The sequence below is a fragment of the Gastrolobium bilobum genome, unplaced genomic scaffold (genome assembly GCF_033153095.1).
Source record: "Gastrolobium bilobum isolate Gb01-03AN ecotype WA unplaced genomic scaffold, APGP_CSIRO_Gbil_v1 utg4641, whole genome shotgun sequence".
In the NCBI taxonomy this organism is placed as follows: domain Eukaryota; kingdom Viridiplantae; phylum Streptophyta; class Magnoliopsida; order Fabales; family Fabaceae; genus Gastrolobium; species Gastrolobium bilobum.
Window position 1 is genome coordinate 184,804 of NW_026896884.1, and position 15,764 is coordinate 200,567.

Here is a 15,764-nt window from a genome sequence, read left to right on the forward strand (position 1 = left end):
AAGAAACCCTACAACTAACGCCGTCAACAACGTTATTGACTTCCCATTTCGATTACTAGGTACTGTTATCTTTGTCTCCCTATCTTTTTTTTTTTTTTTTTTAATTCAACAATGTAGTTTTTAGAACTATAATTGTAATTGATTCATGGCCACAGAATTTGTGTTCATCGCATCCCTAATTTCAGTGTGTGCTTCTCCTGTATAGCTTCCGCATTTTATTCCTTTTTTTTAATGTTTAATTTATTATTTTCTGCAATTTAATTTCGGCACTGTTGCTAAATTTAGATGTATGTTACTGTTGTGATTGGATAATTCTTACTATTGCATGCTGAAAACTGAATTTTCAACTTTACTGATTGTGATTCTGAAATCTCAGTGAGTTTCTTTAGGTTTTGTTATGTTTGTTCATAAGTTGATTGATCTAGTTACTCACATTGCCCTCATAAGCATAAATTTCCTTTAGTTTGGACCAGAGGTTTCTGTGGCACGAAAGGACACAACTATGCATATGATCATCTTTTAATTTCTGCATACTGAAACTAAAACTTACATAAATTTATTTGTCCCAAGATTAGTTTGTTTACCATGCAGATGTAGTTTGACTAACTATTTTCTAAATATTTAGGATTGTCGTCTTTTTCCTATTATATGTACATTTTTTTTTCCTGGGCGTGTATTGGGGAAGAATTCCATGGAGAGTGAAGCCCTTTGTATTCTGCTAGATCTTACTTTAATCAGACTAACACCCACATACATACATACTCCGTTCTTCTTCTTCTCACATCTCTATTTCCTTCATGCTGATGAAGCAAAAATATAAGAATGTTGCTTTGGCAAAAATATAAGAATGAAGCAAAAAGTTATAAATTAGGGATATATGGTTCATCTTGCTTGCTTGCTTTATATCTCTTGTAAACAGTTTCTTCTTCTTTTCTCTTTTTATACATCTATTTTACTGTGCTGCATGTTTGAATTAATTTTTCATCGTCATTTTCTTGTACCTACTATCTATTAAATTAAAATCAAATTAGAATGGGAGAGGACAGATATGGTCCCCAAACTCCCAACACAGTGGTGCAACTTCTTTTTTATTTTTTTATTTTTACATATTTTTTCTTTTATTGCTCATTTTTCACCCCCTCCCCCAATATTTTAGGTTTTGCTACAATTGTACTTGTCCACTTATATAATTCAAGAGATGAATGGCATTTTGAAAAGAGTTCACTAAAGGTAAGTATTACAACTTATAATTAAGTTATTAGAATTTAGTTCGATGCATATGTTTTTTAAAATTAACTCCAATTATTATGCTTGATTGTTGAATATTTAAAATAGAATCAACTAAAAATGTTTAATATATTTTATTTGTCGATTATTTTCAAAATTCAGCCTAATTTATTTATTTGATACTATTACCAAATTGTATTTTATTTTTTTTACATATTATCAGGTACCCAGTATAGTGGAAGAGAATTTGAAAGAATTTAATATGGGGAAGTCTAAAACTCTTGAGTCATTTTTTAAGAGAAAAGCCACTGAGAATCCTGAAGTTGGTGAATTGTCTTCTATCTCTTCATCAACTAAACCATTGATCAATGATGAACAACATCAATCTAAAATGTCAAGAGTGGAAAAAGAAGAAGTTGATATTTCTTTACTAGAAAAAGATCCGGGAATGCGCCCTCCAATTTGGCAATATCCTGTTGACCAATGTGATGAAATTCGAAAATCTTATATAAAAAATGGACCATATCAGCCTTGCCTAACCAAGTATCCAGCTTCGGGTAAACATCCTCGCCGCTTTCAATTTTCTTGGTTTCAAAAATTTCCTAGCTGGTTGGAATACTCACTCGAAAAAGATGCTGCATTTTGTCTACCATGCTATTTGTTCAGTAACAATTCTGCCAGTCGAAATAATGGACAAGATGCATTTACAGATAAGGGATTTCGAGCTTGGAAAAAAGTCGGTGGAAAGAATTGTGCTTTCCTTAGCCATATGGGATCTTCTCCTAATTCACTACATAATGTTTGTGTGAAACGTTGTGACGATTTGATGGCTCAAACCCAACGTATAGAGAATGTCTTCAGGCAATATGAGCAAATTATTGCAAATAATCGTTTATGGCTGAAGGCTTCAGTCATGGCTGTTCGGTGGCTCACATTTCAAGGATGTGCTTTTGGAGGTTATGATGAAAACTTCAACTCATTGAATAGGGGTAATTTTATTGAATTGATTGAGCTTTTAGCATCTTGTAATCAAGATATTTCTAATGCCCTTCAAAATGCTCCTGAAAATGCTCAATATATTTCACCTAGCATCCAAAAAGAAATCTTGTGTATTTTTGCTAGAAGGATACGTGCTGCTATTTGTGAAGAGATTGGTGATTCTAAATTTTGTCTTATAATTGATGAAGCTAGAGATGATTCAAATCAAGGACAAATGGCTGTGGTTTTCAGATTTGTGAGTAAAGATGGATATGTTCAAGAGAGATTCTTTGATATTGTTCATGTTTCAGATACTTCATCATTGACTTTGAAAAACAAAATTGATGGAGTTCTTTCCAGTCATAATCTTAGTATCCAAAATCTTAGAGGCCAAGGATATGATGGTGCAAGTAATGTGCGTGATGAATGGAATGGATTGCAAGCTTTATTCTTAAAGGATTGTCCTTATGCATACTATATTCAATATCCTGCTCATCGGTTTCAATTGGCATTAATTGCTGCAGCTAGAGAAGTTAGCTCAGTTCATCATTTTTTCACTAAGCTAGAGTTGATTGTTAATGTTGTGACTGCTTCTCCTAAAAGATTTGACCAGTCAAGATTTTCCCTTGCTCCTAATACTGTAAATCAAATCGCTAATCAAGAGATTCAAATAGGGAGTGAACATAATGAAGTAGATACTTTGCAATGGGCTGCAGACACTAGATGGGGCTCTCATTTGAATTCTATTCAAAGCTTACTATGCATGTTTGAGGCTATTTGTGAAGTTCTTCAAAAGACCTCTAAAGAAGGTAATTATTCTCTTCGTGGTGATTCTGTTCTTGCTTATGATGCTATCAATTCATTTGATTTCATCTTTCTCTTACATCTTATGAGAGATCTCTTGGAAATTAGTCACGATCTTTGTCAAGCTTTAGAATGTATAAGTCAAGATATCTTAAATGCCATGACTTTAGTGTCTACTACAAAAAATTTGATTCAAAGAATGAAAGAATTTAGATGGGAGGATCTTCTAAAAGAAGTCATATCATTCTGTGAAAAACATGAAGTTAATGTTCCTGATATGAATGCTCGTTATGCTCCTGGAAGAGGTCTATGTCACTCAGATGTTGAATATGTTTCAATAGAACACCACTATCGTGTCAATTTGTTTATTGCTACTATAGACACCCAGTTGCAAGAGATAAATAGCAGATTTAACGAGAATACTGTGGAGTTGCTTACTCTTAGTGCTGCCTTGGATCCAAGAGATAATTATAAATTACTAAATGTTGATCACATTTGTGAATTGGTGACTAGATTTTATCCTGAAGATTTCACAGAACAAGAGAAATTACATCTTAGAATACAGGCAGAGGAATATGGGCTTGATGTGCCTCAACATTCTAGGTTGAAACACTTATTGGCAATTTCTGAGTTATGCCAAGGATTAGTAGAAACAGGAAAATCTGAGATTTATCATTTGATTTATCGTTTACTTCGCTTGGTATTAACTCTTCCTGTTTCAACCGCTGCAAATGAGAGATCATTTTCAGCTTTGAATATGGTAAAAAATAGGCTCGGAAATAAGATGGAAGATGAGTTTCTAGCTGACTTTTTAGTCACGTGTATTGAAAGAAATATTGCTGAAAAGTTTGACTTTGATTCAATCATCGATGAATTTATCGACATGAAAGAGCATTGTGCTTAACTTCGATGGAGGTGTGATACAACTACTTTTTCAAGTAAGAAACTTTTATTTTAATATCTCGGTCTCCTTAATTGACAAGTTCGTGATCGTGACTGATAGAAATGGAGACTCTTTTAACATTCCCCGTTGTTTGTGAGAGTTGTATTAATAAATTTGATCTCTAATTTATAACTTTTTCTTTGTTTCAACGATGAAATGTTATACAGTTGAGTTGTGTCAAATGTAACGTGGTCAAGCAGTAGGAACTTTTTGTTCTTGGATAGATATCAGTGAGGAACATAATCTTTTAGGAGGGGATTGGGATACAGATATCTAAGATGTCCAAGCATCTAATGTCTCTAGGCATGAGATTATTGGGTTATTAGATGTTTGGATTTAGGGGTTTTCTTGTTTGGTATACTTAGATGTCTTGACATGCCACATGTGTGATGTTTTCGTTTGACTGCATTGCCCGTTGAATTAAGTAAATTAAAAAAGGCTTTAATACTTCTTCTGTTACCGCAGATGAGAAATTTTACAGTAACACATAGAAAGTCAGAATACACATGTGGATCTTGATTTTTTTTTTTTATTAAATACCAGGATCCGCATACGGATCTTAGTATAAATATGTTTGCTGCAAAAATTTTCATCTGTTGTCAGTGTATAAATGGGGAACTCATTAAAAAAATTACCCTTTAAATATATGTTTGGAGTGAGTCACCAATATGAATTTCATCAGTGCAAACATCTTGGGTTTATATTTAGATAAATTAAGAATTGGATCTAGCAGCATATGTTTTCATGTGTGTATATGCATGTATATTTGCTATGATTTAAAATATTGAGATCGGCATTACTCCACCAAGAGAAGAAGCAATTATAATCTTCCCCAGATCATGCAGCCAAAAAGTTCAACCTTGTGCAGGTTCAGAAAGATACAGCCACGTGGCAAGGAATCCTTTTTAGTACTTAAAATCTTATTCTAACCATGCTAACAACACATTTTCAACACTTTTTTATTTTTGACCAATCACACGAGCTCAATTCATTGAACGGGTTATTAAGGTGAGTATAAGGGATTATATCCCTACATCTACACCCGTAAAGGGAGATATTTGGACCCTCGTCATAGAGAATTTTACTACCCAAGCACGTATATTTCATGCACCAGGTGAGGATACTTGTTTCAGACCTAGCGGAGTTAATAAGGACAAAACAGTTATAGCTTTTTTTACTCATCCTTGTGGAATCTCTTCTATCTATATATATCCCTCTTCTATTATTGAAGAGATACATTTTGCACACCAAATCCCTTATTGTCATGTTGCATTTTAGACATACACTTGCAGTGACTCTCCATTAAGCTTAAGTTCATATCCCTACCTCATAGATCATTGTTACATTAGAAAGAAAGAAACCCATTTCCACCGCACCAACTTTCCAACTTGATATGTTATTAGACATCAGTCTTCAAACTACAATTACAAGGAAAGGAACGATCAGCTATAGTCAGAGGAAGCCAAAGACCTTCTTTGATAATAAAGCATAAGTAACACTTAACTCTGTTGATCCCGGATGAAAGGGAGGGGGGAAGGGAGGTGATTTGAGTTATCTAAACTTATGAACTTAAATCAGAGTTAATTTTTCAATAATAATTTTGAGCAATACTAGTAATTACATGGGAAAAACTTCAATTGGAGAAAAAAAAAATCCACGACCTCAATCTGGATATCTCTATCCAATTGGAAGACAAATCCACTATAATGAGCCATGTAAGAAGAGCTCAGCAAGAAGAGGAAGAATAAGAAATGAAAGACTACTCTTCTCTCACCAACCGATGTCACAAGATGGGAAGAAGGATGGGAAAACCCCTAACCAAATTTATAACAAAAGGGGAAGGAAGTGGGCCCCTTGTTGGAAGGTTTGGTTGACGATGAGTGGGAAGATGAGGTAAAAAAGATAGATATTTGGCAGAAACGTTATTCTTCTCTTACTGGTATTGTGTCTCATTTGTGATCTTGTTGTGCCAATCTGCAAGCATCATTGGCAGAAAAAAAATGATGCATATACTGCCATGGAGAAGGCAAAACAAGAGGCTGAGGAAGCCAAAGACACCGAGATGTAGGAGAAGGAGAATTGGAAGAAGAAATATGAGGATTTGAAAGCCTCGTATGCCAAAGTTAAGAAGTCCAACTCCAACCTCGTCGAGCAAGTATGTAAGTTAGAAGCTGCAGTTGCGACTTTCGAAGAGACAAAAATTAACCTGGAGAAAGATGTCGCCAAATACCAATAGTTGTGGCAAAACAAAGCTGAGGCGACATATCAGAACGTCATGGACCAAGTTTGCCACTTCAATCCCACTATCAAGCTTCAAAATGTTTGTTACTTCTATTTGGACAACATATGCGGATTAACGAGGAAACCAGAAAGGAAAAGTTGATAGACTTGAGAATCTTTATGGAAAAAGATATCGTTCCTGATCTCGTTGTCGCAAATAACATGGTGATTGGAGATATTAATGTCAATACTGATACTGCTGGAGGAGAAGCAGTTACGGGAGAGATGACAATCCAGAATGTATAGCTTTCTTTTTTCTTTTTCATTTTCATCTTCCTTGTTTATTTCAATCACGGTTTGTTCTGTGATAACAATTTGATATGTTGTATTAACTTAAAGCTCTGTTGCTTCAATACACTATGTTGCTATCAGTTCAACTTGCATTCAAGTTATTTTCAGTACTTTTTCATATATCACTTGTCTTAATTCATTTTAAACCTGCATCATGGCATTCATGTATGGTAATTTAACTATAGAATTCACTTATGATAAACAATGTGTACCTTTCCTTTAATTTCGATGTCGCTCAGCGAGATGTTTGGAAGTCTTTGTGTGATATCGCTGGTCTATGTCTGATGTCGCACATTTGATGTCACTTTTTTGACATAAGGTTCAAACATTAGGTACTGGTATAAGGGTTCAAGGCCTGTATACAACTGTTAACTTCACTTCACGACCTAAGGTTCACGCCTTAGGTACTGGTATAAGGGTTCATAGCCTGTATACCAATGTTCACTTTTCTTCAAGACCTAAGGTTCATGCTTTAGGCACTGGTATAAGGGTTCATAGCCTATATACCAGGGTCCACTTTTCTTCAAGGCTTGGTATAAGTGTTCAAAGCATGTATACCTGGGTTGACTTCCTAAGGTTCATGGTTTAGGTGCATAATCTAAGGTTCAAGCCTTTGATTATCTTTCTTGTCTTCGAAGCTTCTGTGTGTTGCTGCCTTAGGTTCAAGCCTTAGGGACCGAGTAAGACTTTGGGTCCTAAGTTTGTGTTCACTTTTGCCGAGATGGCATGGTTCAGTCATCAGGTGGAAACGAGGTTCATATCTCGCTTGTTCATTAATACTTGAACTCATAAAATTATGTCATTTCATTCCAAGTCAAGTCAAGTTCAATCGAAACAAGTTCAATGTTAGGAAAATTCAAGAGAAGTTCAATGAGCCATTTCAAATTAGTTCTCATTAGTCCAAAGTTCAATATAATTCAGAATAACTTAGCAGATATTAACTATAAAACTTTCTAAGTTTATCTGTGATCCAAGTTCGCGGGATGGTTAATTCTGATAAGGTTTCAATGCTGTAAACACCTTTATCAATTTTCTTTACCACGCGATATGGTCTTTCCTAATTAGCAGAGAGTTTACCTTGTTGTGTACATAGTAGTTAAAAGCGCCGCTACCCGCAACGTTTGCGGGTTGCGGTGGTCGACCGCAAGGAATAGCTCCGCACCGCGCTGGAAAGAGATTGCGTCTTTAGCGGCCGAAATAGCAGAGGAAATCGCTTATGTTTCGGCAAAAATCGCGGCTGAAATGGAGTTTTCTCTCTTTTCTGCGTTTTTTAATGGAGCGCTCTCTCTCTTCTGCGTATAAACTATAAAGATGTAGATGAGGAAGAAAATCACGTGACTTACAATTCATTTTGAATCTGATTTTTATTATATTATTATTTTAATTTGATTGTATGTAAATCACGTGACCTTTTATAAAATGGAGAGCTGTCTCTCTCTTCTGAGTGACTCGGACAGGACACTGAAAAGAAAATCAGAGATATATATAATTAAAAAACCTGAAAAGTAATCTGTCTTCTATGTGATTACGTAACCTGTTCACTTGACTTTTATTTATTATATAACCGACATATTTTTTATGCTATCAGAGATATATATAATTATATATCAATATATCCTCTCAAGATCATATTTATATACAATCAGAATCAGATATATATAATCGAAACATTTTTGTGAGAGATATATTGATTATATATATATATATATATATATATATATATATATATATATATATATATATTTGTATCCTATCAGATATAGATATATTGATTAATTTTTGTATTGTATCCTACAGAGAGATATATTGATTAATTATCCTATCAGAGAGAGAGATATTGATTAATTTTTGTATCCTATCAGCGAGAGATATATTGATTATATATATATGTGTGTGTGTGTGTGTGTGTGTGTGTGTGACCAACAAATTATTACCAACAACGTCTCCTCTGTAGCTCTTTTATTCATCTGAACGACTTTCTCTTTTGACTGGAAATCATCTCTTTTCTCTTCCTAGGTAATGTTCTTTATTTATTTGTTTTTTTTTGTTTTTTTTCTAGCATCCTATTTTTATTTTATTTTCTAGGTTATTTTTTTTTTGGATTTTTTTCTGACTTCTTCCCCTCTTTTTTGGGTTATCTTTTTTACCTCTTCCTTCTTCTTTTTTTTACCTTCTATTTTTTTTGCTGGCCTCCTAATCCTTTTGTCAGACAAAAAGATCATTACTGGTAGTGATGGCATCCAATGTGTCGGTTATTTTTTATATTAAAATTTATTTATTTATATATTAGACAAAAAGATCATTACTGGTAGTGATGGCATCCAATGTGTCGGTTATTTTTTATATTGAAATTTATTTATTTATATATTAGTGAAATTTATTTATTTATTTATATATAGTGAAATTTATTTATTATAAATTTATTTATAAAAAGATCTTTTTTACCTCTTCCTTCTTCTTTTTTGACTTTCTATTTTATTTATTTATATTGAAATTTATTTTAGCTTTTTTCTGATTTCTATTTTATTTTTTGTTTGCCTCTATAATAATAAATATAGCTAGTGATGGCATCCAACAACAGCACACAAGAATCTCCTTCTTCTTGTGCTTTGGTTAAACCCCCAGGTCCTTATCGTGATATAGCATGGCAATGGAATTCCTTGAAGGATATCAATAACAAAAGAAACGTGACATGTGACTTCTGTCAGAAGACAACAACAGGTGGAATTACCAGGGCTAAATTACACCAAATGGGGATAAAGGGAGATGTAGAGCCATGTAAGAAAACCCCCCCAGAAGTAAGAAATACTTTGAAGGAAGCGTATGAGAAGAAGCTAGTTGGTAAAAATGCTTCCCTAAATGAGCTACAATAAGATGATGATGAGCTGGAAGATGTGGAAGAAATCCATAACCTTAACACTAGAAAAAGAGGAGTAACACCCAGTAGTGATTCCTCTATTGTTGCTGCCAAGAAAGGCAAGACTGTGAAAGGTCCTATGGACTTACTTTTTTTGAAAAAACCAGAAGACAACATCAAGTTAGGAAAAGGCAAACAAGCATCAATGATGCTTGTGATAAAGAAGCTAGAGCAAGAACAGTTCAATATATTGAAAGGTTTTTTGTAACGAATGGGATACCTTTCAATGTTGTACGCTCTAGAAGTTTTAGGTTGATGGTTGAAGCAACAGGAAGCTATGGTCCTCATTTGAAGGTTCCATCTTATTATGAATGTAGAGTTACACTCCTTCAAAAAGAGTTAGAGTACACAAAGCAATTACTGAAGAAGCATGAGATAGAGAGAGTAAATTATGGATGTTCTATTATGTTCTTGGTGAATTGTCCATCAGGAACTATGTTTGTTAAGAATGTTGATGCTTCTTCGTATCTGAAGACTGGTGAGAAATTACATGAACTTCTGGACACTTTTGTAATGGAGATTGGTGAACAAAATGTTGTTCAAGTGGTGACCGACAATGGAAGCAATTATGTTTTGGCTGGTAAGAGACAATAAACTCATTCAATTGTTAATATTTCAATTTATTTGTGACTCATTTTCTTAATTAAGTTTATGCTTGTGATGTTAGAAAAACGTTTACAAGCGAAGAGACGTCATTTGTTTTGGACTCCATGTGCTGCACATTGCTTGGACTTGATGCTAGAAGACATTGGAAAGCTTGATCGAGTAAAAAGGACAATAAAAAGAGGCATCAGCCTAGTAGGTTTCATTTATAATCATTCATTGGCATTGAACACTATGCGGAAGTTCACAAGCAAAACAGAATTGGTGAGGCACAGAGTGACAAGGTTTGCCACCACATTCCTGACATTACAAAGATTGTATAAGCAGAAAAACAACCTCCGAAGGATGTTCACTTCTAATGAGTGGTCAAAATCTAAGACTGCCAAAGACCCTAAGGGGAAAAGGGCAACTGATAAAGTACTCAGTACATCTTTTTGGAATGATGTTCACTTCTTGTGGGTGTGCTGAGGATGGTTGATAATGAAAAAAAGCCAGCAATGAGTTACATTTATGAAGCAATGGATAGGGCCAAAGAAGCAATTCAAAATGCATTTCGTGGAATTGGAAAGGAAGATAAGTATAAAAAGAGATTTTAGCTATTATTGATAGAAGATGGGATTGTCAACTTCATCATCCTTTGCATGCAACTGGGCATTATCTTAACCCTCAATATTTTTATTCGAATCCAAAGCTTGATGAAGATTTAGAAGTGGTTAATGGTTATTTAAAATGAGAGACTAACTGCCAATTAGGCTGAGATGGACCAGGTCATGGATGAATTGGAATTATATAAGAAAGCTCAGGGTCTCTTTGGCATGGACTCGGCCAAAAGAGAAAGGGATAAAGTGTCTCCTCGTAAGTTTTTGATCACTTTAAGCTTTTATTATTACAATTTATTTAACTAGTCATATTATTTGGTTATTATATTTTGTATTACAGTTTAATGGTGGGGACATATGGAACACAAACAAAAGCATTGAAAAAAATTGCCGTTAAAGTATTGAGTCTGACTTGCAGCTCTTCAGGATGTGAGTGCAATTGGAGTATTTTTTAGCATGTAAGTATATGTTCAATGGTTTTATTTTATAGAGCTTCATAACGAATTGTTAAACTAATATTTATTTGTTAATTATCAAATAGATTCATTCCAAGAAGCGAAGTAGACTTGAGCATCAGAAGTTGCAGGACTTGGTCTATATTAAATATAAACAAACTCTTAAACACCGATTTGACAGTCGTGATCTGATTGATCCCATTCTCCTAAATGGTATTGATGAAAGCAATGAATGGTTGATAGGAGATATGGGTGGAGATGGGGAACATAATGAGAATGAAGTTGTATTTGAGGGTGATACCTTGACCTGGGGTGTAGTTGCAAATGTAACTAGTGCTGATGAACCTATAGTTTACACTAGACAGCAGACAAGGTCCACTATTTTTCCTTCAAGCTCTAAGGAAAGGACATTATAGAAACAGAAGGACTTGAAGATGTGCCAGAACAATTGTATAATATAGACACTAGTGACAGTGAGGCTGAAACAGACTTTGGTGATGATGGAATTGAAGATTCTGATTAGTTCTTTTTGACATTTGAATATGGAAACAGAATGGAATTATGGAATATGTTTTGGATATTTTTATGTTTTGGATATTGACAATATTTAGATCTTTTAATTGGCTACTAGGAATTCCTATTTGTTTTGGAGCAATTCTTTATTATTATTGATTGATTTTTATTTTTTAGCATATATATATATATGGTGTATCTAGGTTATGTTAATACATTCCTCTACTTCCGCAACCGCAATCCGCTATAGCGCTATAGCATTTTTCAGGGTTGACCGCAACGGGCCACAATCCGCTTTTAACTACTATGGTTGTGTATTTTTATTTCCATGTCAGCTCTACGTAAAACCAAATCGCCAATTTTTCAAATTTGCGTAAGATTAATCTTTGGTTATATCTTGCCTAGATACTTTGTTTCAGGGCCACTTCTTTAATGTGTGCCAGTTCTCAAATCTCGCCAATAGTGTCTAAACTGTGGAGAAGTGCTTGTCCTATTGCTTTCTTTGTTCAAGTGCAATCTTCTCTATATTGGCTTTCCAATTTTCATGGGGGCCATAACTTCATTTTCATACACCATTTTAAAATGTGTTTCACCAATGGTAGAATGAAGGATGATTCTATATCCCAGAGGACATAATCTACATGGTATGGCCATTCACCTTTGGCTTCTTCGAACCTTTGTCCCATTCCATGTTCAAAATTGTGTTTGCAACTTCAACTTGGCCATGGGTTTATGGATGTTCAACGGAAGTGTACCTATGTTTCACTTAGAGTTCCTTCAGTTTCTCATCGATAAATTGGGTGCCATTATCATTGATGATGGTGTGTGGGACACCAAACCTGCAAATAATTTCTCTATAGAAATATCTGCAGACCTTGTTGGCCGAGATAGTTGTTAGAGCTTATTTGCGTTTGTGTTTGTGTTGGAGGATCCATCCATGTATAAATAATCAACGACAAACGATATGATGGAGCTTATCTGCACCATTTCCGTTCAACAATTAACGACAAACAATGGTGCTGAAGTTGTTAGATAGTTGTTAGAGCTCATGATAGTTGTTAGAGCTTATTTGCGTTTGTGTTTGTGTTGGAGGATCCATCCATGTATAAATAATCAACGACAAACGATATGATGGAGGATCCATCCATGTATAAATATCTCCACAAACGATATGATGGAGCTTATCTGCAGACCTTGTTGGCCGAGATAGTTGTTAGAGGTTCTGCCTCTATTCTCATGTGTGGGACACCATTGTAAAATAATCAACGACAATTATCAGCCATTTCAATCATCCAGCTGCATTTGGGAAAGGTCCTAATAAATCTATTCCCCATTGATAAAATGGCCAAGGGGAGGATAATGAAGATAATTCTTCTGAAAAAGAATGATGCATATCTGCGTGCTTTTGACATTTGATACAATGTCGCACGTAATTTTTAGCATCCTCTTTCATTGTAGGCCCAAAATATCCCACACGGAGGAGTTTGCTAGATAAGGATTTCCCTCCCATCTGGTGCCTATTTATTCCTTCATGCACTTCAGTAATTGCGTACTGAGCTTCATAGGGCATTAAACACTTAAGCAAGAGATAAGAAACTCATTTTCTATAGTGTTGGTTATTCACCATGCTATAGTAGGAAGAGTTTCTAACCAACTTCTTCACAAGTTGTTCATCTCGTGGAAGTACACCACTTTCAAGATATACTTTAATGGAAGTGATTCATGTTGGCTCATATTCTTCAATCATTGGAGCTGCACTGGTTGAGGGTAAAGCTTTGCATTTGGAGATAACCATGATCACGCTTGGTTGTGGCACGTTTTGTTGTATCAATGTCCTGTTGTTCCCCAGGCTTTTGGTGCTAGCTAACTTTGACGGAATGTCTTCCCTATCATTCTTTTCCCACTCACATTTTCAAAAGTCAGTAATAGAAAGTGTACCTTTTCAAGTTATTTGGCCATCAACGCTTCTTTTGCCTAGTAAGTTCCTTGAACCTGAGAGATGACCAGCTGTGAATCACTTTTCACTAGGATCTTTATAGCTCCTAAATCTATAGCCATTGCCAATCTCATGATCACAGCTTCATATTCAGCTTGATTGTTGGATGTTTTAAATTCAAACTAAATGAAATTTTCAACTGCAACCCCTTGGAGATTTTCAACAATTACTTCAGCATCATTTCCGTTTGTGTTGGAGGATCCATCCATGTATACAATCCATTCGTCATTCAATTTTGTATTGTCATGGTGAGTCATTTTAACCACGAAGTCAGCGAGAACCTGAGCCTTGATGGCTTGTCTTAGTTTATAGATGATGTTGTATTTAGAAAGTTCAATGAACCAAGTTATCATTCTTCCTGCGAGGTCAGGTTTACGTAGGATTTGTCGAATGGGTTGGTTGGTGCGTACCTTTATCTGGTGCCCTTGAAAGTAATGTATGAGTCTGCGAGATGTTATAAGTAGTGAAAATGATGCTTTTTTAATCTGCTGATGTCGCAGTTTAGGTCCTTTACTTACAAAGTACATAGGGTGCTGTCCATTTCTTTATCAAAATTGAGCTAATGGCATCAGAGTTCATGGCGAGATAAAAGACTAGTGGTTCATCTGGTTCAGGTTCCGCCAAGACTGGAGGGCTAGCGAGATGCCTTTTGATCTTGGTGAATGCCTGTTCACAATCTGGACTCCACTCAAAAAAAGTTTGCTTTCTTAAAAGTCTAAACATTGGCAGGGATTTTTGAGCTAATGCTGACAGGAGTCAAGTCAATGTTGTAATTCTATCTATCAACTGCTGCACTTATTTAATGTTGCATAGGCTAACCATATCCAGTACTTTTTGCATTTGTCTGGATTGTCTTCAATTCCTCTATGTGTTAATATAAAGCCCAATAATTTTCCTGTGGGTACCCCAAATGCATATTTGGTATGATTAAGCTGCATGTTGTATTTTCGTAACTGTTGAAACACTTCTTCAAGATCTTCAATATGTCGTAGGGTGTCAATAATTTTCACGGTCATATCATCAATGTAAAGTTCAAGCATGCGACCAATATGTTCACTAAAAACTTTGTTTATCATACGCTGCTATGTCGCACCAACATTTTACATGCCAAAAGGCACCACATTGTAGCAGTAAGTTGCTTTGTTTGTTATAAATGTTGTGGCCTCTTCATCTGGCTGGTGTACATGGATTTGATTATACCCTGAATATACATCCATAAAAGACATGATTTGATATCCTGATGATTTGTCAACTAATTTGTCAATGTTAGGAAGCAGGGAAGAATCATTTGGGCAATGTTTATTCAAATTTGTGTAGTCAATATACATTCTCCACTTCCCGTTAGGTTTTTTCACTAAAACAACACTAGATAGCTAGGTGGAGTAATTAATTTCTCTGATTACTCCTGCTTCAAGAAGCTCTATGACCTTATCATCAATAACTTTTTGCTTTTCAGGAGCAATTTTTTGCTTCTTTTGAGCCACGAGTTTGGCTTTTAGATCTAGGGAGAGATGGTGGCAATAGAAGTTTGGATCAATGCTTGGCAAGTCGACAGCTGTCCAGACAAAGGTATCCTTATTCTTCATAAGGACTTCAATTATTCTTTCCTTTTCATCTCGGGGTACATGTTGACCAATTTTTGTGGTGTTCTCAGGTTAAGGACCAACTTGTATTTCTTCTAATTCCCCATCAGGCTGAGCATGCACATCTCGTAGCTCTTCATGTACATCCAAATCAGTCATATTTATGGATGCTTTACCTTTTTCATTGGCTGTGAGATGGTATCTCGGTGCTGGTTCAATATCGCTTTTGAGGCTAACATTATAACAACTTCTAGCCAACTTCTGGTCACCTCTTATTGCCACTACCCTACCCTGTGGCTCTTTAAACTTAACAAGCAAGTGTGGCATAAATTTTTTTTCCCTACCAACAATGGTTGGTCTGCCTATAATGACATTGTATGTAGATGTGCAATCTATAACATAAAAGTGTACCTTAATAGTTTTTGCTCTGGGCAAGATTCCAAAGGTTACTTGTAGTTCAATGGTTTTTTTGGCCTGCACACATTCTCCTGAAAATCTAGTAGATCAGTCTGGCTTGGTGTTAGTTGCTCCTCTAGGATGTTCATTCCTTTAAAGGCTTCCCAAAATATGATGTT

At 35.2% G+C, this 15,764-nt stretch overlaps 1 protein-coding gene across 1 annotated transcript; it reads left to right on the forward strand.

Moving 5' to 3' along the window:
• On the forward strand, positions 1-4,254 carry LOC133302645 (uncharacterized). Its single transcript, XM_061502453.1, has 2 exons — positions 1-59; positions 1,451-4,254. The coding sequence occupies exon 2, from the start codon at positions 1,490-1,492 to the stop codon at positions 3,911-3,913; it is 2,424 nt and encodes an 807-aa protein (XP_061358437.1). The 5' UTR covers positions 1-59; positions 1,451-1,489; the 3' UTR covers positions 3,914-4,254.
• Positions 4,255-15,764: the final 11,510 nt, after the last annotated feature.